Source organism: Myxocyprinus asiaticus, chromosome 47 (genome assembly GCF_019703515.2).
Source record: "Myxocyprinus asiaticus isolate MX2 ecotype Aquarium Trade chromosome 47, UBuf_Myxa_2, whole genome shotgun sequence".
In the NCBI taxonomy this organism is placed as follows: domain Eukaryota; kingdom Metazoa; phylum Chordata; class Actinopteri; order Cypriniformes; family Catostomidae; genus Myxocyprinus; species Myxocyprinus asiaticus.
In genome coordinates, this window is record NC_059390.1 from 22,955,362 (window position 1) to 22,981,404 (window position 26,043).

At 38.2% G+C, this 26,043-nt stretch overlaps 1 protein-coding gene across 1 annotated transcript in view; it reads left to right on the forward strand.

Moving 5' to 3' along the window:
• Positions 1 to 6,135: 6,135 nt before the first annotated feature.
• Positions 6,136 to 26,043, forward strand: part of LOC127436819 (carboxypeptidase M-like) — a 66,192-nt gene continuing 46,284 nt past the window's right edge. The window contains exons 1-3 of the mRNA XM_051691249.1: positions 6,136 to 6,356; positions 8,099 to 8,265; positions 24,265 to 24,362. Of these exons, the coding sequence (XP_051547209.1) occupies positions 8,100 to 8,265; positions 24,265 to 24,362 (264 nt within the window). The 5' untranslated portion in view covers positions 6,136 to 6,356; position 8,099. The remainder of the gene's footprint in view (positions 6,357 to 8,098; positions 8,266 to 24,264; positions 24,363 to 26,043) is intronic.

The window sequence follows — 26,043 nt, forward strand, 5'->3', positions numbered from 1 at the left end:
CCCCATGGAGTCCTCCCAGTTGGCAGAGATACTCAACTCCCACGCTGGCTTACACCAGTCTCACCAACAATCCCTGCTTGAGCTCCGGCAAGATCAAGATCGCCGGTTCTTCAAGGCCACCTCCCCGGAAAACCACAGCCCCGTGCCCGACACAATACATTTGCATCTTTTGCAAATATTTTATGATTATTTTTTTTTTGGTACAGAAATACATTCTGTTGTTTTTGTTGTTGCACAGAAGACATTGTTGTGCAAATTATTTATTTATTTATTTATTTGGATTTCGCCGCTTGGTGAAGCTTGGTGCAGAGTAGCTCTGGCTCAGGTGGAGAAATTGTGGTGGTCTTATGAGTGGTCTCTGGCTCTTGTGGTAAAACCTTGGTGGTCTTGTGAGCGTATCAGTCCATGGGCTGACAGGGAAGACGAAGACAGCCTGCAAGTCATCTTGGATGCCATAATCAGATTTTTCACTAAACCAACTGACTGACTTGCGAAATCCGTGACAGTCAAAAAACTCTATGATCAGAACTCCAGCAGAGGTTCTACTGTGATGTCATAAAGAACACTTTGCTCAGTCCTTTTACCTTGTACCTCTCCTGTCACTAACTAAATCACATAAACATCACTGAGAGAGCATGAGAGGACATAATTAGAGCTATTTTGCATGACTATTATTAAAATTAGGAGATGTTAAATTGATCCCTATTCACCCATATTGCTAAACACAATTAAACTTCATATATGAAATTAAACTAGACACATTCCTCAATTTTTTACACAATGATGATAGTATTGAGAGTACATCTCACAGTGTTCAAAAAGTATTAAAAAAGAGAGATGTATTTAATGTACAGCCGTTAAATATGATGGGATTGCTAGACCAGTACTTTACAACTCTCACAACTTAAAAATAAATAAATAATAAAAAAATAAAAACAGGAAAACATTATTTGATCAGTTTCATTGATATGACTTTAACAGAGACACTATCACTATCAGCGATAGGCCACTATAATTAATTTATATATATATATATATATATATATATATATATATATATATATATATATATATATATATATATATATATTTATTTTATTATTTTTTTACTAACATTGAATCACACGAGAATGAGTACAAAAACTTGACAGGAGCATCTGAAAATGTATCTATTTGTCTTTCTTTTCTTTCTTTTTTTATTCTTTTTTTTTACTTGCTTATTGGGAAAAGACATGAAGTTTCAAGTTTAAAGGTGCTCTCAGTAATTGTTTTCCCATAAATTAAATAAATAATTAAAATATATATAATAGTGATTTTTAAACGTATGTATTAAATCATGACTGATCACATGAGATGAGGACTCCAGTCATATCAGTTTTATTCTACATGGGGCAGGGGCGTCATAGGTGTCACTATAAGTCCAAGAGGACACGAACAAAATGTTACTGAGTGCACCTTTAATGCTTGATCGTACACATGGCATTCAGAGCTTGTAATTTTGAAGATCTAGATGTAGTTGTTCATTGCAACCGCCAGATGTCTCCCTCTGCTTCCTAAACACATTTTGCAATTTGATACTTAAGATCACTGTCAAACTTAACAATTCATGAGGGAGCAGGTAGGAAGAAGGGTATGTTTTTTAAGAACAATGAGCTCTTATATGTATAAAAATAATAATAATAATAATAATAATATTATTGATTTCAGATAAAAGCTTTTAAACACTCAGTAGTTCAACTGGTAGAGAATGACAACAGAATTACCAAGGTTATGGGTTCAAAACCCAGGGGCACACACATGCTTATAATATGTATGCCTTAAAGGCACTCTAAGTTGCTCTGGATAAAAGTATCTGCCAAACTGATGTAAATATAAACATTTGGAGCAGCAGAGATGTATCTGTTCTACTTTAATGTTATGTTGAGGAAGTCAATATTTAATATGGAAACTTGGTCATGGATATTTCCAAAACACCACATTTTGGAGAAGACAATCGACAGCATATGTGACCTGAGCAAATACTATGTTATTAATAATAACGATTGATGTGTACTGTCTCATAATAAAGACAGCAAAGCCTATTGTCTCCAGTCCCCATGCAGAACAGAGACATGGAAACTGGTAGGTAGAGTTCGTTCTCCAACTGTGCAGCTCATTTAGCATGAAAACAGCCCGTGGCATGGATGCCAGTCAACATATCGGCCCCCTCTTGAGGAACAACATGAGGAAAAGAGGACTTTTTCACCAGACAATTGCCTGATATTAAATTACATGAAGCTACAAGCAGGAACGAAGAGGAGATGACTAGGAACTGACTTTGCCTTCAGGTTACTGGGAACTATTTGCTGTGAGTTTTTAACATGACATAATTCATGGGCGTCATTTCAATAACAATCACTACAGGTTCTATCTGTTTATTATGCTATAAATTTAATGTCACAATGTGCCATTATTAAAGAGTGACATAAAATAAGTAGACCAATGACACAGAGTGAAAAAAAGCTTGACCCTGCTAAAAAAAAAAAAATAAAAAAAAAAAAAAGAAAGAAAAAAAAAGCACACCATAAAAAATATTTTGCTTTTTAGTTATCATAAGTGAAAATGTACATCTCAATAACTGTCCTGGGCTGATCTTGTTGAGATATGCACATCACACTCACATATTCAGATTCCCAGCACGGACTGAATAAATTATGCAAATTGCAGTGTTACTTTTCTTTTTTTTTTTTTTTTTTACTGTTTGCTGCTTTTAATTATGCTGTTGGTTGTTGTGTTTATTGTCACTTTCAGTTATTTGTCATGTAGCAATAATTCTAAGCTCATCTTTTAACTCATTGATTTGATTGTCACCATCATTGTGATTTTCGTGTAAAGTGTTGACTCACATCCCGCAAGTGTGTCTCATTGACCAGCTTAAATCAGTGTATGATAGAAGGATCAGTTAGTCTTTGATCATCAATATACCATTTTCCATAAATTGACAGTTTGTTATAGCTTGATAATAGTGTATCCCTATCTAATTTAATGATAATGAAAGAATAATAAATGATAAAAAATAATTGTAATTTTGTGTTTATTTTGAACCGAATTAGAATGAAAGTTAACTGAACTAATAGAGTCAAGTTTCCTTAATAGGGTATATTGATTTAAGTCAACTTTATATTCTGTTTAAACAACTTTTCCTCTTAAGTTGACACAACACTAAAATTTAAAGGCAGCAAGAACATTTACTTTTTACGTTGAAACTATTTATTTATTTATTTATTGACGTACATAAACCAGCCTGGTTTGCTGGTCTTAACTGGTTTAAGATGGTTTAGCTGGTCTACCAGCATGGCCAGCTGACAAATGCCCAACATCCCTGTAAAACAATCAAAACAGAATGGTCTAGCTGGTTTATTTTAATTTTTTTCAGCAGGGTACTTCTATACACTTACTGTACATTCCTGGAAACATCTCTTTAGACATTGATGTGTATGGGCGTATACCAGCGAATACCTTCAGAAGCCTAAGCATGCAGATATGTGCAAAAACAGACACCGCCATGAATGCAGTCTCACAAATAGAGCACATCCGACTGAAGCTTTCATTACTAAAAATGGATCGTATGTGTTAGTGTTTGTTTACTTTGAGATTGGAGTTATAGGCTCAATGTTCTTTACAATTACTCTTAAACTTTTTCAACAGATGGCATCAACCATATTAAGTTGTTCCTTTTGGTACAAAACATGCTTAAACAAATGATGTGCATTTGCATTATTGTTTGTGGTGTTTGATTGAGCAAGTATCATTATTACTATTGCTATTTCCATTACAGTAATAGTGCAGTAGTGCAAGAATAATAATGAGGGTATGCAAATGTACACTGCTTTATTTGCAACTGTTTTGGTTGTTCATGTGAGCTTGGGACAATAGCACTCATGCATTTCTACAGTCAGCACTAAAGAATGAGCTTGCAGTAACAGGTATGCCATTAATTTGGTTGTATACTGTTGCCCTAAGGGACTCTTTGAGGAGCTTGGTAAGAGCGGCACCTTCAATTTTACAGCTGCAAAACTCAACAGATCTTCTTCTGCTATGATGTTAATAAGGACGCTCTGCACGCAGAGTTAACACTGCTAACAGTTTTTTTTCTTCTTTAAATTATACATTTATTTAAAGCAATACTGTAGTTTTTTTTTGTGTAAATTAAAAGGTATTATTAGAGCTGTAATATCATTAAGCACCGTATTGATGGGTATCTGGCTTCTCTCTCTCTCTCTCTCTCTCTCTCTCTCTCTCTCTCTCTCTTTTTTTTATGCATTCAGCCTTTAATTACACCTTACACATAATTTAATATGACTGTCACTGTACTTTTTTAAAAACACTCAGAAATATTTATTATTACTATATTCTATTGCAGTGGTCAGACAGGTAAATCTCTTTTGGGGAAAAAAAAAATGATAAAATTAAAATAAAATAAAATAAAATAAAATAATGTAGATTAGGAATGATTATATTCTTAATTTGAAGTTTAAAGAAATGCTAATTTTTTGTTTCCATCTAAAATAAAATTCATAACTAATAACTACAAATATAAAGACTGCAATTTAATGAATGTGTAATATGCAAATAATGGCTAATAAATTAATATTTGATTTGGTAATGAGGTCATTTAATCATCCGATACGCAAAGTAGGTCGTGCTCTTGAGTCTGCAGTTAAAGGAGCAATATGTAATATTGACATCAAGCGTTTAAAATGGGTACTGCAGTTCAAATTCAAAATATTGGAGAGTTGTCTGCCCCGCCCCCTCCTGTCCTTGAGGACACGCAACAGGAACGAGCAAACTGACAATGGCAAGCGACGAGCCTTACACTGTAAGTTAATCAGCTTATGTATACGTTTGCAATGTTTTTATAGTTTGCAATTTATAAACCAGCTCATGTGGATTTTTTATAACTCTGTCAATGTTAGCTAGATGTATTGCTGGCTTCCATGGCTGCAGAGCTCTGTGTTTGCCCACTAACTTGTTTAAAATCTGGCAACACGGGGTGTTGAAATACTAATGGGAAATGGACAGTGGGCGGGATCACACAGGCCAAAACACAAACAGAAATTCCGGCCCGGAACAGACATTTCAAAGTAAAATATACTGGCTGTAGCATTGTTTTTGGAGAAGCCAGTATTTCAACTTAGCATGTTTCCTAAATCTCTGATAACATATTATGATAATTGTATGCTTTAGTACAGTAAATATATTACATATTGCACTTTTTAAAGAAATATTCCGGGCTCAGTACAAGCTAAGCTCAATCGACATAATGTTGATTACCACAAAATAAATAAATAAATAAACATTATTTTTTTATTTTTTTTAGACTTGTCCCTCCTTTTCTTAAAAAAAAGAAGAAAAAAGAAGAGAAGAAGCAAAAATCGAGGTTACAGGGAGACACTTACAGTGGAAGTGAATGGGGCCAACTTCTGGAGGGTTTAAAGGCAGAAATGTAAAGCTTATAATTTTATAAAAGCACTTACATTTATCATTTTATTAAACTTAAACATTACTTGCGATGTAAAGTTTCGTCGTTTTTCAAGCGTTTTGGGGTTTACAACATTACGTTGTCGTGGCAACAAAGTTGTTTATAACAAAGTTATAAATTGGATATATAGGCCTAACTTTACACATAAACGGTTAGTTAGGGATTTTACAACACTAAATTCATGTTAACACATATTGTTTACGTCTTGTGGCTATACTTTTAGGTTGTTTAATGTTTACGGATTGGCCCCATTTACTTTCAGTGTAAGTGCCTCCCTGTAAACCAGATTATTATTATTTATTTTTTTAAGAATTGTTTTGAAATGTTTAGTGATAATCAGCATTATGCCACAAATGCTGACGTTTGCTTAACTTGTTTCGAACGCTGAATATTCCTTTAATGTCTGTTACTGAAGCGCCTGTTCGCGCACACTGTATTGAGAAAATGCAACTAGATTAATAAACAGTAGTTAATTCAAACACTACCGGCATGTTTTAACACATAGAGAGTGAATGAAGATCATGTTAAAGTGTCATTGATACACTGTGAGGTGTGTGAGTGTGTGTGTTTGGTATCTCCGCCCCTCTCACTCCAAACAGCAGCGTGTCTGAACACAGCTGAGGCAGGACTCAAGTCATTTCAACACACAGCAGTATGGATCCAGACTCTTTTACTTCAATGACACGAGCAGGACCGCGACATAAGAGCTTCACTAACAGCATATGAGATGAAATAATGACAGCAGACTAACTTAACGGACAGCAGAAGATTTTAAACACAGACGCGTGAAGTGTGGAAGAATAACCAGAGATCACATACCATCACGAGACATAAGGTAAAGCTGCACATCCGCGCGTGTATATATCAATATAAATTAAGTATAGTGTATAAATAAATAATATGTAAAGTAGTTTTGGAATGAATGTCTTTGGAAAGGAATTACTGCCGTGTAATATTTTGTTTCCTTGACAGTCTTGGAAATGTATTAAGTGTAACGATCATGTTTAATATGTGTTAATAATTCAATAGTTGAACTGATGGTGAGCTAGATTGTGTCTCAGCAACCTACACTAACAAATATGTACAAAGAAGTACAATGGTTGGCCAAAAAATAGCTTATTATATTAATATATAATGATATATTACATTATACAGTATATTATTACATTATAGTAATATTTGATATTCAGGGAGATTTTTTTTTATTTTATTTTTTTACCTTAATGAGGCCATATTTTTTCTAACCATTTCAATCTGTCTTATCTGTAGCCTACTTTTTAATTTAATCAGTTAATTAATGCAAATTCTCAAGATTGAGAATTTATTTCCTCTTACGCTAAAAATTCAATGAACATCAACTTATATTTTATGCCATTGTATGCATAACTTGGACTGTAATAGAATATTAAGATATATAGCAGATGTTACAATAAAAAACCCATGACGAGTTCAATATGAAGGCATTTTTCACACCCACATTTTGAATCTCAGGGGTATTTTTGGTGGCAGCTTTGCTCTGAGCCCCCCATTCGCTCCCAAATAATGCTAATTATACAGGGGACCTTCTAACTTGGAACATTTAGAAAACATTCATTTTACTCATTTTATTAGTTTTACATCATTTTGGTCACATTTGAGCTTTTTTAATGTGAGAAAATCCATGTATTCTGTCAGAAAAATATATTATGTTGCATATATTATATTTTGTCACAGGTTTATTGTTTATAATTTCTGCTGTTTTCAAGTATTTAAATAAACTGGTACTGTCTCTTTAAGAAAACCGGCAGTTCTGTAAAGAGCGTCTGTAAATGAGCATGTTACAGGGAGAGGTCTGGAACAGCTTTACCTCATCTGTGCTATGCATGTTTAGAATGAAATGCTTATTTTTTTGTTGTTGTTTTTGATCAACAACTGACTGTATTGAACAGAAAGGATATAAAAAGAAGCGTTATTCAATGACAAATTGATTGCGTGGATCTCGTCTTTTGACGCTTTACATGGAATGCTTGCTGCTGAACTTCTTCACCAATATACTATGCAATCACTGATGAGTGAAATCTGAACATTTACCAGTCAGTGGCTAATTATAGACATTTTAGTTGCATAGTGCAAAATTTGGTTGCAAATGCAAGTGATTTCCTTTCACTGTAGTGGAGGGCTGTGCAAAGAGTAAAAGATCGATCTTGGGATTTAAGAATCGATATCGAGATCCTTCAACTGAAGATCACGATGCATTGGAAAGTCAATATTTGATATCAGTATTCAATTTATTTAGAAATATACAGTAGCCTACTACAAAATGACAACTTAAAAGAAGACATACTCGCCATAACCTGTGACATAACAGGGTTGACCTGTTTAAAAAGCATATTAGATTACTGACCTTTTTGACAGTCAAAAAAGTACTTCTGCAAATTTTTCCATTGCATTTGTGTGCTTTTGCCTACTGTATTGCAGGTAAACAAGTAGCCACCTTGTTGCTCTCATAGGGCAGCCTTTTATGCCTATGAAGTGCCTGTGATTCCCAAAATTGCTGACTAGTGATAGGCTGTTCTGTTCCATTGTATTGGCTCACAGGATGTTCGTCTTTACGCTCTACCTGTTCCTATGGTCCTGGCTATCATCCACTCACACTCTGGAGTTTCGCTATCATAATACTGTGGAAATAGAACAGTATCTGAAAGACATCAACAGAACGTATCCAAACATCACATATCTACACAGTATTGGCCAGTCTGTCCAAGGTAAGACAGCTACGGTGCTGCATTAAACAGCATGTTAGACAAGGATATTACACTTAACATTTTCCTGTATTACTTTATCTGTGTGAACTGCAAGTTTATTTAGAAGTCCCTAGAACTTTCCTTTGTTATTCCAAACCCATATACTGTAACTTTCTCTCTTCAGTAAAATACAAAAGGAGAATTTTTGAAGAATGTATATGCTGCTCTCTCCCATGTATTGAAAGTGGATGGGGACCAGGGGCTGTCAAACTTCAGAAATGACAAGAATGAAACATAAAATAAGTCCTTATATATTCCAAGTCTATATATATATATATATATATATATACACTGATAAGCCACAGCATTAAAACCACTGACAGGTGAAGTGAATAACATTTATTATCTCGTTACAATGGCACCTGTCAAGGGGTGGGATATATTAGGCTGCAAGTGTACAGTCAGTTCTTGAATTTCATGTGTTGGAAGCAGCAAAAATGGGCAAGCGTAAGGATCTGAGCGACTTTGACAAGGGCCAAATTGTGATGGCTAGACAACTGGGTCAGAGCATCTCCAAAACGGCGGGTCTTGTGGGGTGTTTCCAGTATGCAGTGGTTAGTACCTACCAAAAGTGGTCCAAGGATGGACAACCCGTGAACTGGTGACAGGGTCCTGGGCACCCAAGGCTCATTGATGCTCATGGGGAGCGAAGGCTAGCCCGTCTGGTCTGATCCCACAGAAGAGCTACTGTAGCACAAATTGCTGAAAAACTTAATGCTGGCCATGATAGAAAGGTGTCAGACGGGGCGGACTGGCCATCGGGAGAACCGGGACTTTTCCTGAAGGGCCGGCCACGAAACGGGGCCGAATGGGCCGCGATAAGCTGAAATGGGCCGCAGCGTTATGCAGAACGTGCCACAAAACGGCGCCGCGATATGCCAAAGGGGGCAGCGATATGCAGAAAAGGACAGCGCCAAGGATATGCTGCTAACATCTTGGTGCCAGGTACCACAGGACACCTTCAGAAGTGTTATGGAGTCCATGCCTCGACATGTCTGAGCTGTTTTGATCGGTATATATATATATATATATATATATATATATATATACAGGTGCATCTCAATAAATTAGAATGTCGTGGAAAAGTTCATTTATTTCAGTAACTCAGCTCAAATTGTGAAACTCATGTATTAAATAAATTCAATGCACACAGACTGAAGTAGTTTAAGTCTTTGGTTCTTTTAATTGTGATGATTTTGGCTCACATTTAACAAAAACCCACCAATTCACTATCTCAAAAAATTAGAATATGGTGACATGCCAATCAGCTAATCAACTCAAAACACCTGCAAAGGTTTCCTGAGACTTCAAAATGGTCTCTCAGTTTGGTTCACTAGGCTACACAATCATGGGGAAGACAGTTGTCCAGAAGGCTGACAGTTGTCCAGAAGGCAATCATTGACACCCTTCACAAGGAGGGTAAGCCACAGACATTCATTGCCAAAGAAGCTGGCTGTTCACAGAGTGCTGTATCCAAGCATGTTAACAGAAAGTTGAGTGGAAGGAAAAAGTGTTGAAGAAAAAGATGCACAACCAACCGAGAGAACCGCAGCCTTATGATTGTCCAGCAAAATTGATTCAAGAATTTGGGCGAACTTCACAAGGAATGGACTGAGGCTGGGGTCAAGGCATCAAGAGCCACCACAGACAGACATGTCAAGGAATTTGGCTACAGTATTCCTCTTGTTAAGCCACTCCTGAACCACAGACTACGTCAGAGGCGTCTTACCTGGGCTAAGGAGAAGAAGAACTGGACTGTTGCCCAGTGGTCCAAAGTCCTCTTTTCAGATGAGAGCAAGTTTTGTATTTCATTTGGAAACCAAGGTCCTAGAGTCTGGAGGAAGGGTGGAGAAGCTCATAGCCCAAGTTGCTTGAAGTCCAGTGTTAAGTTTCCACAGTCTGTGATGATTTGGGGTGCAATGTCATCTGCTGGTGTTGGTCCATTGTGTTTTTTGAAAAGCAAAGTCACTGCACCCGTTTACCAAGAAATTTTGGAGCACTTCATGCTTCCTTCTGCTGACCAGCTTTTTAAAGATGCTGATTTCATTTTCCAGCAGGATTTGGCACCTGCCCACACTGCCAAAAGCACCAAAAGTTGGTTAAATGACCATGGTGTTGGTGTGCTTGACTGGCCAGCAAACTCATCAGACCTGAACCCCATAGAGAATCTATGGGGTATTGTCAAGAGGAAAATGAGAAACAAGAGACCAAAAAATGCAGATGAGCTAAAGGCCACTGTCAAAGAAACCTGGGCTTCCATACCACCACAGCAGTGCCACAAACTGATCACCTCCATGCCACGCCGAACTGAGGCAGTAATTAAAGCAAAAGAAGCCCCTGCCAAGTATTGAGTACATATACAGTAAATTAACATACTTTCCAGAAGGCCAGCAATTCGCTATAAATGTTTTTTTTTATTGGTCTTATGATGTATTCTAATTTTTTGAGATAGTGAATTGGTGGGTTTTTGTTAAATGTGAGCCAAAATCATCACAATTAAAAGAACCAAAGACTTAAACTACTTCAGTCTGTGTGCATTGAATTTATTTAATACACGAGTTTCACAATTTGAGTTGAATTACTGAAATAAATGAACTTTTCCACGACATTCTAATTTATTGAGATGCACCTGTATATATATATGTGTGTGTGTGTGTGTGTGTGTGTGTGTGTGTGTGCATTTAAATTTCATACCAAAATTCCAACAAATTTAATTAAACAATCTTTAACAAAATAAAATGTAAAAAGTAAATTAATAAAACTAACTATTATGCGTGTGTGTGTGTGTGTGTGTGTGTGTGTGGGCGGGTTTGGGTGGTTTACGAGGACATTTTCTTTAGGTTACAAACTGGTAATTACAAGGGTTTATGCTATAAATGTGGTTTATGAGGACATTTCTAGTGTCCCCATAATTCAAATCACTGAAAAAACATACTAAACGATGTTTTTTTGAAAATTTAAAAATGCAGAAAGTTTTTTGTGAGGGTTAGGTTTAGGGGTAGGGTTAGGGGATAGAATCTATAGTTCATACAGTATAAAAATCATTATGTCTATGGAGAGTCCTCATAAAGATAGTCACACCAACATGTGTGTGTAAATTGTGAGATATTTCAAGATATTTCAAATGTCCATATTGCTGATATTCGTAAGCAAAATTCATGCTTTTGGAATCTGAATTATTGTCAACTGAGAATATGTTTGTCAAAAAGTATTACATATTATAGACATTGGCCCCCAAAAATATTTGGACGCTTATGACCCATTAAAAAATGTGTGAATGTCATTGCATTAGATAAAATATTAAACCATGTGTCATATATTTTAAAAGAAAGAAAGAAAAAAAAAAACAAGCACACTTTTAAGGCAAAACTGTTAAAATAAGTATATACAGTTCACAATAAAGACAAAAAGTATTGTGACTCTTTCTGGTTGTCAAACATTGGTTGAACATGTCCATAGTTGTACACGATGTCCTACACCTGTGGTTACTATGCTTCTCTGACACCTGTGTGAACTTAAGGGAAATTGACTTCAGACTAGTTAGTCATTACAAAAATGGCTCAGAAAAGTGAGGGTAGCTCTGAGAAAAGCTCATTGTTTGTTTGCAGATGCCACTTGCTTTGATGTTTTGTTATCTAATGCAGTCATACATTAAGTGTGCCTTAATTGTCCAAATACATTTAGAGGCACTTTGACACTTTGGCTTTAGATGCACTAAAGGAATGTTTGACATATTGTATATCCCCCTCTCTCTCAGTTTTATTTTATTTATTCTCAGTTTCATGCTTTATTAGCATGACAAATATTTGTATGTTCGTATTGCCAAGCATTTGCAGCATACAGATAAATCTGTGCTCGCTCTCTCTGACTTGCTCTCTGATGTGGTTGGGAAATCTACAACAGCATATCTTAAGGCTCTGAATGGGCTGTATTGCTCACATACCTGTACCTGACAATTAGAGGTCGACCGATAGAGGATTTTGGCAATACCGTTTACTAAGGTTGAGGAAAAGGCAGATAACCTATTAATCAACCGATAGTTTTTAAAATCTATTTATGGAATGTAATAAAGCTTAACAAAACAAAAGACTTTCTTAGCCTTTTCAGCGTCGACCAGAGAGATGAATGAGGAATAATAGTTTTAAAAACTATCGGTAACTATCAACATAGATGTTTGCTGATAACCGATAATTCCAAAAAGCAACTATTGGCACCGATTAATCGGTAAAACCGATATAATGGTCTGCCTCTTCTGAAAGTACCAGATTACATTGAAGCATTTTGTGTAAGTGGGTCAGAATCATTACCATCTGCTTTCTCAGCACTGCAACATGTTGATCTGAATCTGCAATACATTTAGCATGAAAACCTTTTTTGTGCCCATAAGTAAGAACACTTGTTTGCAGTTATTGGTAAATAGGACCCCATACTACCCTTTTAGGTTTAATATAATAGTAGGTGCACCATTTCTTAGTTTAATCTGTCTTTCATGTCAGAGGAAACTATATTTTGTTGATTTTATCACTACTTAGACACAACACTTGTTTGGGATCTTGGCATTTGGCCTAACATATAAGTCACCCTTCTGAATGCCATATACCAAAATGCTTGAAGTGTGGCAAAGTGGTTCCTATCAGTGCAGGATCCAGTAAGATAACACAACTCTCTTGAACAAACTTCACACTGCTTTTGAGACACACCAATGTTACTCTTTTAAAGTGCAGTCACATCAGACTTTGTGTTCCATTCACTTCACTTCCATTCATACACATACAAGTGAAAGTAGTAACACAAACATACTATATGCGTATAAGTTTAGTCTTTTGCATACCAACGTTGTGAACTCCAACTTGTGAATTCATGTAGCAAAAATATGTTTGACCAATGGATGAACTAAAAGCCACAGATTGACCTGTTGGCTCAATAAACGGAGTACACATTTCAATGCTGTATGGTTTGCAGTGTTGCAGGAAAGTGGAGTGGGGATAATATATTTAAATTATCCTAAAAATAAATGTATTATCCTAAAATTCCTTAGGAGAAATAAAAATAGATACAAACGAGACGGCTGTTGATTTACATTGAAAGTATAGAGCTATATGTAGATTGCATAGCCCAGATCATGTGGTGTTGGAAGAATCTGATGAGAAAAGTTTGGCATCTTGTTAAATTGAAGCACAGTTTGATACATTGTTGAGATCTCTTCTTATCCCTAGAAGAGTCTTTATCTCACTTCAGATTTAAAAGCATTTCAGCAAAAGTCTCATTTTGCTCTCCATTTCATCTTATTGCTGCAATTAAAATATTAAACAATTGAAATATTAAAGAGATTTTGAAAATTAAAGTGATTCCTTTTCATCGATGGGTCTGAAGTAATTTTGCATACTTAAAGCCTTGTGTGACCGCACATATAGCCCAACAAAAGGATCTAGTGTAGCTACAATGCCACGCTTCAAAGATCTGTCTCTAAGCCTATACGTTCATACCGAAAGAATGTTTTGATGCAGGCTGCATTGTCTGGGGCCATTTGAAAGGATAGTTTGCTCATCCCAGTTGTTATTTGAAAGGGAGATCAGTGCTACTAAAGGTTTGCTGTTTCCCAAAGACGATCAGCCTGACAGAGTTAAAAAGATGTGGTAAATAACGCCTGCACCAGAGCACAATGCATCTCCTGTGTCAAGAGATCAGTACAACAAATAAAGCTGACATTTTATTTGCATTTGGGAGACAGAAAAGACAGAATAGTTAAGGCATTGAGAATCCAAGTGTAACCCATCTTGGTCCTATATGTTATAACGGCTTCCTGCAATTCATAATAAATTCTATTTAGAACTTCCTTCCTATAAGCATTTTCTAATCCAATATTAGATGGATTTTAATTTACACTTAATGAAGTAATTTTGCTAAGTGACCACCGAACAACTACGGTGTTTAAGATGACAGACCGATAGAGACATTGGCCTATCCCGGCAAAGGAGCTACAAGTCTGTGACATTTTAAGTTAATTCGCTTCATGGATCAGGTTGTAATCTTGGCTCGACACAAAACCATCATTGAGCAGAACTCCTCAGCTGCCAAGTCTCTCTCCCTCACTCTTCTCTCTCCTGCTCTTTTCTCCTGATTTAGATGCTAATTTGCTGTTGTATGCATTTTCTCAACCTCTGTTTCTAAAAGGGTTTCCTCCATATGCCATATGAACCAAATCTCTTTTTCTTCAACTCAAGACAAGCGGAGTGCCCTGAGGGTCACTCTTAGGCCCACTTTAGTTGATTAAAACCTCAAATAAACGTCTGCTTCCCCAGTTAAAGATCTCCATCTACTAATGCAGGGAGTGTCCAAAGATAATCCAAGAACTCTGTGGTACCACCAAGCTTTTCATTTAGTTGATTGAATTGCACTTCAAGAATGCGACCCTTAATGAAGAAGCTGACATGTCCTTCATCTTTTTGAAGCCTTTGTAATGGTTGATTGTGTCAGACAATTTACAAACCTGTTCCTAAAATCACTTCAAACCTCTAAGAGATTGTGTGGCCATTGTGGGCTCTTGTCCCGTCAAGCTTGTCCTAATCCCTCTGTGTTGCCTATTTAAGGCCAGGAAATGAGAGACCTGAGTTGACTAGAGGTAATCCAGGACACCACCTGCTTAGCTTGGAAGACTGTCCTCGTTTGGATACCTCATCGTCTCTGTCTAATCAGTGTTACAGTTGCCCAACAGGCAGGAAGGGAGGGGGAGGTGAGCTATAATTATCACTGATGTAATATTTTGTTTCAGATACTTGATTAGTTGGGCATAATTAACTAAGGCTTGTCTCGTAATTATCAACCCAGACAAATGCCAGTTGTTATGTGGAAACAGCGCTGACTTAATCAAGATTACATTTAGAATCCCTTAAGCATTCATAATTCGGAACATAATTTTTCTCGTTTGATAAACATCAATAATTGGATTTTAGATCTGTTTTTAGCTTTTGTTAGTTAAATAATTTAACATGCTCTAGTTGTTTGCATAAAGCACCTTCCACATGGTTCACATTGGGGTGGCAATGCAACATCAGCGTCAAGCACCACTTTGCCCTCACCCATAACAAGCTTTGCAGATAGCGTCACGATGGGGCAAATTTACAAGTTTTCCAGGGGAGAAAGCATGATGTGTGTGCAATAAACATTGAAAATGTGTTTGGAAGTGAGAGAGAGAAAAAAAACAACAACCTGGCAATAGCTTTGATTGCAGAAAGTTTTTTAGTCATATTACTTTTTTGATGCACATCTTGTATTCCTAATAAATTCAGTATGATTTTATTCAGTAAATGTGTTTACATTATAGTTTATGTGCATTTTTTCTTACTGAATGCAAAATGTATCCACCTCAAGCAAGCGTATGCATTTTTTTATGCACATTTTGGAGATTTTTTTCGCATCTTAGTGTTTCCATCCAGCAGTTTTTATGTGATATCCCAAAATGCGCATAAAAATATGTGGATGGAAACACAGCTAATGACATCATTAGTGAGGCAAAAACATGTGTGGAAAAACACTTTGGTGTAAAGTTGGACCTGTCACTTAAAGACAGACTTGCTGCATATTAGCAAATTGTCCGGTAATCATTGATGCTTCAAAAGGTCAGCGGCAATGGTGTCAGAGTTTAAATTGTTTGAACTTAGCATCCGGCAATGATGAACCTGGCGGTTTTTTGTGAAGGCCCCTTAATGGGGCGGTTGACCCTTAGCTATTTGAGTTTAGCAATCAAATTTAAATTCTGCCATTAGAATTTCACCAAACATGTCCACGATCCAAGATCTCTCCTACTCTTTTGTAGCTTTGGGAATAAAAGTCCAGGTGCATTTATAGCAGGGCTGATTTTGTGGGATTATATTGGAGTTTTATTGAAATGTATTGAAGCAGAAAACCATTCATTTTGCAGATATCACAGGGCTTTGTCTGTAAATCAGCATTTTTCCATTTAAGGGTTATGTATAAACATAGTTGTTTATGCTGGCAACAGTGTTGAAATGCTGGCAAATCAGCTCTATACAATACAAAGAAAGAAAAGAAATACATGAAAAGTTTTGTATTAATTGTATGTGTAAACAAAGGTGTAACATTAACGGTTCTGAAGTAAGATAGAGTTTAACCGAATCACTAAGATGTCTGACAGAGTTCACTCAGTTGCTTAACAAGGCCTTTGTGATGTGATGAACATACTGTAAATGTAATCTTTCAGCATGAAAATACAGTAAACATTGTGCATTGAACCTCAATGCATTGTGCCCCATCATTTTTTTATTTTTTTATTTTTCATATTGGTAGTAGTCTACAGTATTTCTGGTGCAACTTTGTTAAAGATAATTTTCAGCATATGCCTTCATTAAAGTTTTTGATGTTGGTGTATGAATGGAAAACTGGGAAGCCGTTGCTTGTTTGATTAACAGGTTGTACCTTCATCCAGTAATTTCATGGCAATTTAATGGAATTTATGTGTGAAAGTCACTGAACATGAGAACACCTACATTTTGGAGGTGGAGAACCTGACACGGTGGAGTTTTTCACTGAATTTCAACAATACCAAAGAGCTCATTGTGGATTCAAAAAATATATGAAGGTGCTCTTGAATGAGGAAATAATAATCCAAAAAGATAAAGGAAAATCAAGGCACACTTCCAGATCAAAAATATAGTAAAAGCCTTTATTGTCAATGGCTATAACAATAGTTAAAAACAGTGGAAAAAAAGAGGGCTGCAAACCTACGCGTATCGGCAAAAATGCCTTCTTCAGGGTACAGCTCACAACACACAAATTAATTAAGAAAAGACTCACACTTCATTATTGCTAAATTGGGCACGCCTGCTCAGAAGAAATCACTAACACACATAATTTAGTGTCAGAAATCCACTAGGTGGAGTATATCTAGGTACTTATATCATAGTAAATGTTGTCACAATAAAGAGAGAGAGAGGGAAAAAAACGTGTGTGTATATATATGTATATATATATATATATATATATATATATATATATATATATATATATATATATATATATATTATAACCACAATAGGACAAATACAACTATTTAAAGAAAAGGACTGAAGTCAATTTCTTCATTTAAACCTGGAAAATCCATTGCCTTCATCTGATAAAAATAAAATGTTTCTCTATGTAATAATATTTTTAAACCATCCCCGCCTCGTATGTTTTTTTTTTCAACTGTTTCTAAAGCTTCCACTATAAGACTATCAGGGTTGCTACTGTGGGCTGCCTGAAAATGCCTCGCCATAGGATAGTCCATATTATGTTTTCTAATGGCATACTTATGTTCAGAAACCCTATCCTTTAAACGGCGCTTCGTTCTCCCTATGTAGAAGCAACCGCAACTGCATGATAGACGATACACTACATACTGTGTGTTGCAGTTAACGAAGGACATAACCTCATAGGCTTTTTTAATCTTAAAGTCAATGTACTGTTTACCCTCCTTTATATTACAGCAATGATTACATGAGCCACATTTATATAAGCCCTTTAAAGACTGATGAAGCCAAGTAGTTTTCTTTTTGCTAGATAAGTGACTTTTTACTCATTTGTCTTTTAGGGATGGTGCTCTTCTGAAACTGATTTTGGGAGGGCCAGGAAAAACTTCCCTGATTGTGGGATCACTCTAGATCAAATTCCAATTGGACATGACAACTTGTTTTATATGACTGGACAAATGACCATATTCAGTAACAAAATAGACTTGATTTTCTATTCTTTTTTCTTTTCTCGGATGGAAACTGTAAGCTCTTAAAAGTGTTTCTATCTGTTGGCTTCCTATATACCGTAGTGTGCAGACAGCCTCCCTCCCCTTTTGAAATCAAAAGGTCTAAAAAACTGATTTGACTTTGTGAATGATCTATACTCAATTTGACATTTGTCATTATTGTTAATATGATAAAAAAACAAAAAAACAGTTCATCCTTGGTGCCCGTCCACAAACATAGGATGTCATATATATATCGCCCCCACCACAAAATACTGCCAATGTGTTAAGATTGATGCACATAGTCCTTCTCCCATAACCCAAGAAATAAATTAGCATAATTTGGAGCATAACATGCTCCCATTGCTGTCCCATGTACTTGAATGTAGTTGATCTTGAAAGACACAAAGCTCATTGTGGACTTTGGGAGGAAACAAAGTACTACAACTCTGTTTTGATCAACAGGGCCCCTTTGGAGGGACGGAAAGGTTTAAAGTACCTCTGAGTCCACACCTCAACAGCGCTGCTACCTTTAGTGTCTGGGGAAGTTCAGGATAGGCCCCCAGATATTGAGATCTTTTTTTGTTTCACAGACAAAAACGTCTGGTGGAGAGGGCAGAGAGGTCATATGAATGTATCATCGGGGGTGAACATCTACATTAGGCAAGAAAAATTAAAAATTGTATTAAAAATCCTGAAAATAATAGCTTCTTCTTGCTGGTGCAGCTCAAGCAAATACTACCACAGCCTTAGAGCCAATACTGATTACTAAAAACTTAGAGCCAATTTTCTGGTGATGGACTGTACTGCCCTACAATGCCAAAACGCAGTAATAACGGCAACACCGAAACTGAGAAAAACATAGCTTCAAGGTGTTAGGAACTCAAGCCACACAAGTTGTAGTTAGTTGAAACCAGGTGTGAGAGCATTTACTGAGACTCACAGGATATAAATGACGAGATCAAACACAGATTAAATAACACAGGTGAGTATACAGGTAATTTATGGTAAGCAGGTTTCACAGGCAGATGAGGGAATCACAAGGTGAGTTTCCAGGTAAACTGTCCACAGAACTTAAAAGGAGGGATCAGGCAGAGAATCAGGATTAACAATAAACAAATGATAACCTACAGGTTCAGTACAATACAAGGTAAGTAAACACTGCGTGAGAGCAGCGTGGTCAAACTAGAGTCCTTTGTAAGACTTGAAGGTGAACTGGGGTGAAGGCGAGTTATTTAAGGAGTCCTTGATGAGTGAGTTGATTGAGTGCTGGTGTGGCGAATTAGAAGTCGGAAGAAGAGGAGCATAACACTGAGGGAAGTGGAGAGCCCGAGGGAGGCGTGACAGTACCCCCTGGGCCACTCCTGAGGACCGATGCCCCCGACGCCGTGGATGCCCTAGTCCTCGCGGAGCTGGGCGGTCTGCGTGATCCGCATGGAAGGTGGAAAGCAGCGAGGGGTCCATGATGTCATCTCGAGCCACCAAAGACCTTTCTTCTGGGCTGTACCCCTCCCAGTTAACCAGGTACTCAAGACGACCCCTCCGACGCCGGGAGTCCAGGATTCCCCGCACGGAATACACCGTATCATCCTCCAGGAGTGGCAGATGGGCTTCATCACCTCCATGGGCTCTGTGTGAGTGGGAGACAGTGGAGGATGGTAGGGTTTTAGTAAAGATACGTGAAAACGTAAGTGCAGTTCTGTAGTGCAGTGGTAACTGGAGACGATATGTGACAGGATTAACTTGTTCTAAATTAGGAAAAGGACCAATAAAACGAGGACTTTGCTTTCTACATGGAAGACAAAGCCTGATGTCCGTAGTAGAGTGCCAGACCTTTTGTCTGGGTGGTATGGTGGCGGATCGGAGCGGCGGACGTCGGCCTGGCTCTTCTGCCTTCTTACGGCCTGCTGCAGGTGGACATGCGCCACATTCCAGACCCTCCCACTCATCTTAAACCAATGACCTACCGCCGGGACTTTAGAAGGTTCTCCTGACCAGGGGCGATGAGAAAACACTGCTCTGACGCCGGTGGTGGAGGCGTCGATGTCCACAACGAAGGGGAGTTCTGGGTTTGAAAAGTATTGGAGCAGAGGTGAAGGCCAGTTTGAGGGTTTGGAAGGCATGGGCAGCTTCATGTGACCAGGGTAATGTTTTTGGCTTCCTGCGTAGAAAAGCGGTTAATGGAGCGGTGATGGAGTTCCTGATGTATTGACGGTAAAAGTTGGCGAATCCAAGGAAGCGCTGGAGTTCCTTTACCATAGATGGTGTTGGCCAGGACTGTACTGCTTCGACCTTCCCCTGGTCCATTTGACTACTGCAGTAGCCTAAAAACTAAACTGACAGAAGATGGAAGGCACACTTTTCAGCTTTCAGATAAAGGTGGTGTTCTCGGAGATGCTGAAGGACTAACTGTACGTGCTCACTGGAGGATTTGGAGTAAATGAGGATCTTGTCGATGTAAATGAGAAATTAATGCAGGTAATCACAGAAGATCTCATTCATAAATCTCATAAAAGACAGAGGGGTCGTTGACCAATCCATACGGCATCACCAGATATTCGTAGTGACCTGTAGGGGTCACGAACACAACCTTCCATTCGTCTCCCTTACAGATACGGATCAGATTGTATGCACTGCGAAGGTCCAGTTTGGTGTAGATGTTGGCTCCTCACAGCATCTCCAGGGTGGCTGGAACCAGGGGAAGAAGGTACTGGAACTTCAGTCACTTGGTTGAGGGCGTGGTAATCGAAACAGGGTCTCAGGCCTCCATACTTATTTGCGACAAAGAAACTGGATGCACAGGGTGAAGTGGAAGGGTGAATATGTCCTTGCTCAAGGGCTTCCTCGATGTACTCCATCGCACACTGTTCGGGCAGCGAGAGGGGATGAACTCGTCCTCGTGGAAATGGAGCCCCAAGGATCAGGTCTATTGCACAAACCCATGGACGATGAGGTGGGAACTGGGCTGCTTTGGTCGCACTGAAGATGTCCATGAATTTAATGTACTCAGGAGGAATGGATACTGACTGATTAAGGTTGGGACTTTCAGCTGTTGTCGCGTTGATGTGTACCAGGGAAGTTTGTAGCAGGTGGAGGACTTTGTCAACAAGGTAGAGTTAGACATTCCTGGAAGCACTGCGACCCCCAGGATAGGACTTCTCCAGAGGCCTAAGACATGATGGGGGAATGTTGAAGCAGCCACGGTCTGCCCAGAACGATGTTAGACGTGGAGCCCTCCAGCACCAAAAAGGATATGTGCTCTGAATGACAAGCGCCCACCTTCAGCATTACAGGACCTGTTCGATGGGTGATAACGCCTTTTCCTAGGGGTTGTCCCACTACTCAGTGGATGGGGAGTGCCGAGGAGCAGATGAAGGTGGCGAGACCGATTCGTTGGCAGAGTGTCGAGGAGATGAATTTACCAGCGGAGCCCGAGTCGACGAGGGCCTCTACAGTGAAAGAATTGGCAGAGATGGTGACCATTGTACTCAACAGGGAATGAATCACCAGCTTAAACTGGACAGAAGTCACAATCATTCATGGAGGATGAACGGGGCAGTCATTCACCAGGTGGCCGGAAGCCCCACAGTAAAGGCAAAGTTGATGCTGGAGGTGGCGATGGTGCTCTGCGGACCCAAGATGTGATGAATATACTTGCATGGGATCGTCCCTGGGGTCCGTGGTGTAAGGAGCATCTAGACTTCGCTCTGTTGGTGATGTGGGTGAAGTAGTACTCCCACAAGCCTGTAGCCGATGAGCCACCCGGATGGAGAGCTGGATGAAATGCTCAAACCCCATCGCATCATCGTAGGAGGCGAGTTGTCTCTGCAGCGCAGCTGTAAGCCCCTGGCGATAGGCGATGAGGAGTGCCACTTCCTTCCACCCACTGGCTGAGGCGAGGGTGCGGAAGGTTATCGCATAGTCTGTGATGGAGCGACGGCCTTGACGCAGATGATGTAATTGTTCTCCCGTATGCACGCTCCCGGCTGGATGTGAGAACACCTCCCTGAAGTGAGAAATGAAGGCATCTAGGGAACGAATGACCGGGCTGATGTTATTCCAGAGGGAGGTTGCCCATTGTAATGCTCGAGCAGACAGGAGGGAGATGAAAGCAATTTGAGCGGTCGGTGGTGAAACAATGCGGCTGCATCTCCATGGCAAGAGAACACCGGAGGAGGAACCCATTACAATCTTCCACAGACCCAGAATATGATGCTGGATTGACTACTGGCCCTGAATGGTGGCTGGTAGGCGAAGGGGGCGCTGGTGTGTTCAGTAAGGAGTCCATTGAAGGGGCTGATGGCATTGGAGGACTGGGCTGTGGTGGACTGGTTGCGGGAGTAGCACGCTTCGAAGCGAGGAATCGCCAAAGTTGCTGTACCAGAGTTTTCTAGGATTTCATCAGTGCTGGGTGAGTCTGGTCTCACTGGTTCCATTGCTGGACAGGTCTTCTGTTAGGAATTCAAGCCACACAAGTTGTAGTTAGTTGAAACCAAGTGCGAGAGCGTATACTGAGACTCACAGGATTTACAGGATATAAACAGTGAGATCAAACAAAGATGAAATATCACAGGTGAGTATACAAGTAATTTACGGTAAGCAGGTTTCACAGGCAGATGAGGGAAGGTGAGTTTCCAGGTAAACTGTTTCAGAACTGAAGAGGAGAGATCAGGCAGAGAATCAGGATTAACAATAAACAAACGAAAACGAGAATCTACAGGTTCAGTACAATACAAGGTAAGTAAAGACTGCGTGAGAGCAGCACGGTCAAACTAGAGTCCTTTGTGAGACTTGAAGTTGAACTGGAGTGAAGGTGAGTTATTTTAGCAGTCCTTGATGAGTGAGCTGATTGAGTGCAGGTGTGGCAAATTAGAAGTCGGGAGAAGAGGAGCGGAACACTGAGGGAGGTGGAGAGCCCGAGGGAGGCGTGACACAAGGCTTTCTGACTGTCCAGCCAAATTTGGATTATAAAATGGTCTAGTTTTCTCTTGAAATCAATAAAATTGAATCACAAACTGGAAAAGTCATGTAATTTCATCGGTCAAAATGTATTTTGCTTTATTACATTGGGCTTTAAACAAAAATAAATAAACACTTGAACATAAAATATTTAAATTGAAATAATTTCAAGAATTACATGAAGTGATAACAAAATTAATTAATTTATAAAGAGATAAATAAATAAATGAGTTTAAATTATTTCAAGAATTATCTGAAGAAGTGATAATGTACAGCCGGCTATTTTACAGGTCGACTTATTAAAATAAATAAATGAATTAATGGACACAAAATATTTCAGTTTAATTTATTTTAAGAATTACTTAAAAAAGTGATCAAAATAAAACAACAAATAAATAAATGGAGAAATATTTGAGTTTAAATTAGTTTAAGAATTACTTGAACTTGAAGTGATAATGTACAGCTGGCTATTTTACAAATAGAAATGAAGTATTTAAGTGTAAATTATTTCAAGAAATACTTGAAAAAGTGATCAAATAAAATAGATAAATAAATAAATAAATAAATGGACATGTAATATTTGAGTGTAAAATTTATTGAAGAAAGAGTAATTTAATAAATCTAATGATCTTTATATTGCTCTGCTTTATACAATTCTGTTAATGTTCTTTGTATTTTTTATATTTTTCCCATTGAAATGTATTCATTGCGTATTGATTGTTCTCTTGATTAAACGTGAAAATTAAACTTAGACTTCATTTGTAAGACTTCACTTCACCTGTAATAACAGCAACCAATCATATTGTAGGAAAAAGTTATTAGTAATAAAATAGGACATACAAAGTTGGTACTTGAATATTAGTAAAAGTCTGGAAGACTTTTTTTCTTCTCAAGCTGGTCCTGAATATTGCTTTGTACCAGTTCACCCTAAACTTGCTTAAACTTGCTCCATGAATGTGAGACCTCCATATACAATAACACTCAGAGAGACAAACAGCAAGAGAGAGAGATAAAGAGAGAGAGAGGAGGGCAATAGAGTGAATGAGAGCTAGGCGTGCGATTACATAGGATTGGGTTGCCGGGTTCCAGCCCAAACTGTGCAAAAACATTATTTGAGGATCTGGTTAACTATAAAAACAGCAAGACATTAATCATGTGACTAGCATAAGGTCCACTGACACTTAATTCAGTTGCAAATGCACCAATTCACGACTCATTGAAACATTTGTTTGAAGTTGATTAACATTTACATTTTGTCTTTCTAGGAAGAGAACTGTGGGTCTTGATACTGGGTCAACATCCCAGAGAACACCGAACGGGCATCCCAGAATTCAAATATGTGGGCAACATGCACGGCAACGAGGTAATGCATGTGGACACGCACACACTATTGCAGCTGTTTTTCTTAGTTGTTTTATTACAATAAGTAGTTATATTTCCACAAGTTATGTCATCATTTACTCACCCTCATGTTGGTCCAAACCCATATGACTTTATTTCTTTTGTGGAAAGAAAGTAGATGTTAGGCAGAATGTTAGGGACTGACAACTTAGTCACCATTCACTTTCAGTATATGGAAAAAAAACGTTAGTGAGGCTAACGTTCTGCCTTACATATTTTGTGTTCCACAGAAGAAAGAAAGTCTTACAGGTTTGGAATGACATGAGAGCGAGTAATTATAATAGAATGTAAATTTTTATGTGAACTGCCTTTTATGTCCGGATGAAAATATATTTACATTTTGCAGTAAAAGCTTGTAGTGAAAAGCGAAGGTTTCAAAATAACAAAACTGAGTTCGAAAGACTCAGCCTTGCTTGTCCATATTCTTTACATGAAGCTAAATTTGGAACTGGGCGCTTCCTTAAAGAAATCTGATTTTGTGTTTTAGTTTTTTGTTGTTGTTTGAGAGAGAGGGGCCAGTGGCGGTCTGGAGGGGCATATTTGGTGAACGGTGTGTGGGAAAGGGGGTCCGTGCACAAAAGCATTACAGTTTGTAGAACCGGCCTGGGACGGCAGTGAGGGGCAGTGGACTGTGACCCTCACTGGAAAATTCCAGGGTGGGGTATTGAGGGGGATCTTTTCACTAGTTTGCTCCGCCTCCTTGCGCATTCAGAACTATTGTGAATTCAGTACTTCCTGTCTTTGTGTGGGGACTAAACCAAATTTGCTCAAAGGGAACTCTGATCGGAATTACTATTGGAGTTGGGGTAGTTGGAAAAGCTTTAGGTGATAGATTGTTGGCTGAAGTCATTTTTTTCGATGTGAAAGGGATAGTTTACCCAAAATTAAAAATTCTTTCATCATTTATTCACCCTCAACACAAAAGGAGATGTTTGGCAGAATATTTAGGAAAGAGTGGCACAGAATTACACAATTCACCTTTGAAGACATGATGCATATTATAGCATACTACATTGCTCAAATGGCATTTGGTCAGTGAAAGCTTTGCTTGAGTGACGGCAGCTGTATCACCCTGGTGTCACTAAGTTAGACTGCATCCTGTCTGGACGTCTGAAGAGGACCACTGTTCAAATCACGCAAATGCAAGGAAGTGCTAAACAAGCTATTTGAATGTTCAGGATGGGAGGGGCATTTTAAATGTAAACTGTAAAGAACTGTAAGCCATAGGACGTTATGCACACCAACAAACACAAGTAGAGTGATTATATTTAACTTCATTGTCTTTGTGCAGAATATCAGCACAGAGACATTGAAATACAGTTACTGTAGCATTTAACCAGTAGCACAAATAGTAATACAGTATATGAATAAATTATGGTAAAGTGCAGTTACAAATGTCATTATAAGTGATCATTGTAGTGCAGAAGACAGTGTATATGGTATGGATCTCATTGTATCATATGTGGTCAGAATAGTAAAATGTGCACAATTACATACAGTATATGCATATATGTATTGGGGGCAGACAGGTAATAGTTATATAAGTCCTGAATACATACTTGTAAATCTAAATAGCTATAATAAATTTGAATGTAAACATATATTTGTAAATCTGAAAATAAAGTAATAAATATGAAATATGT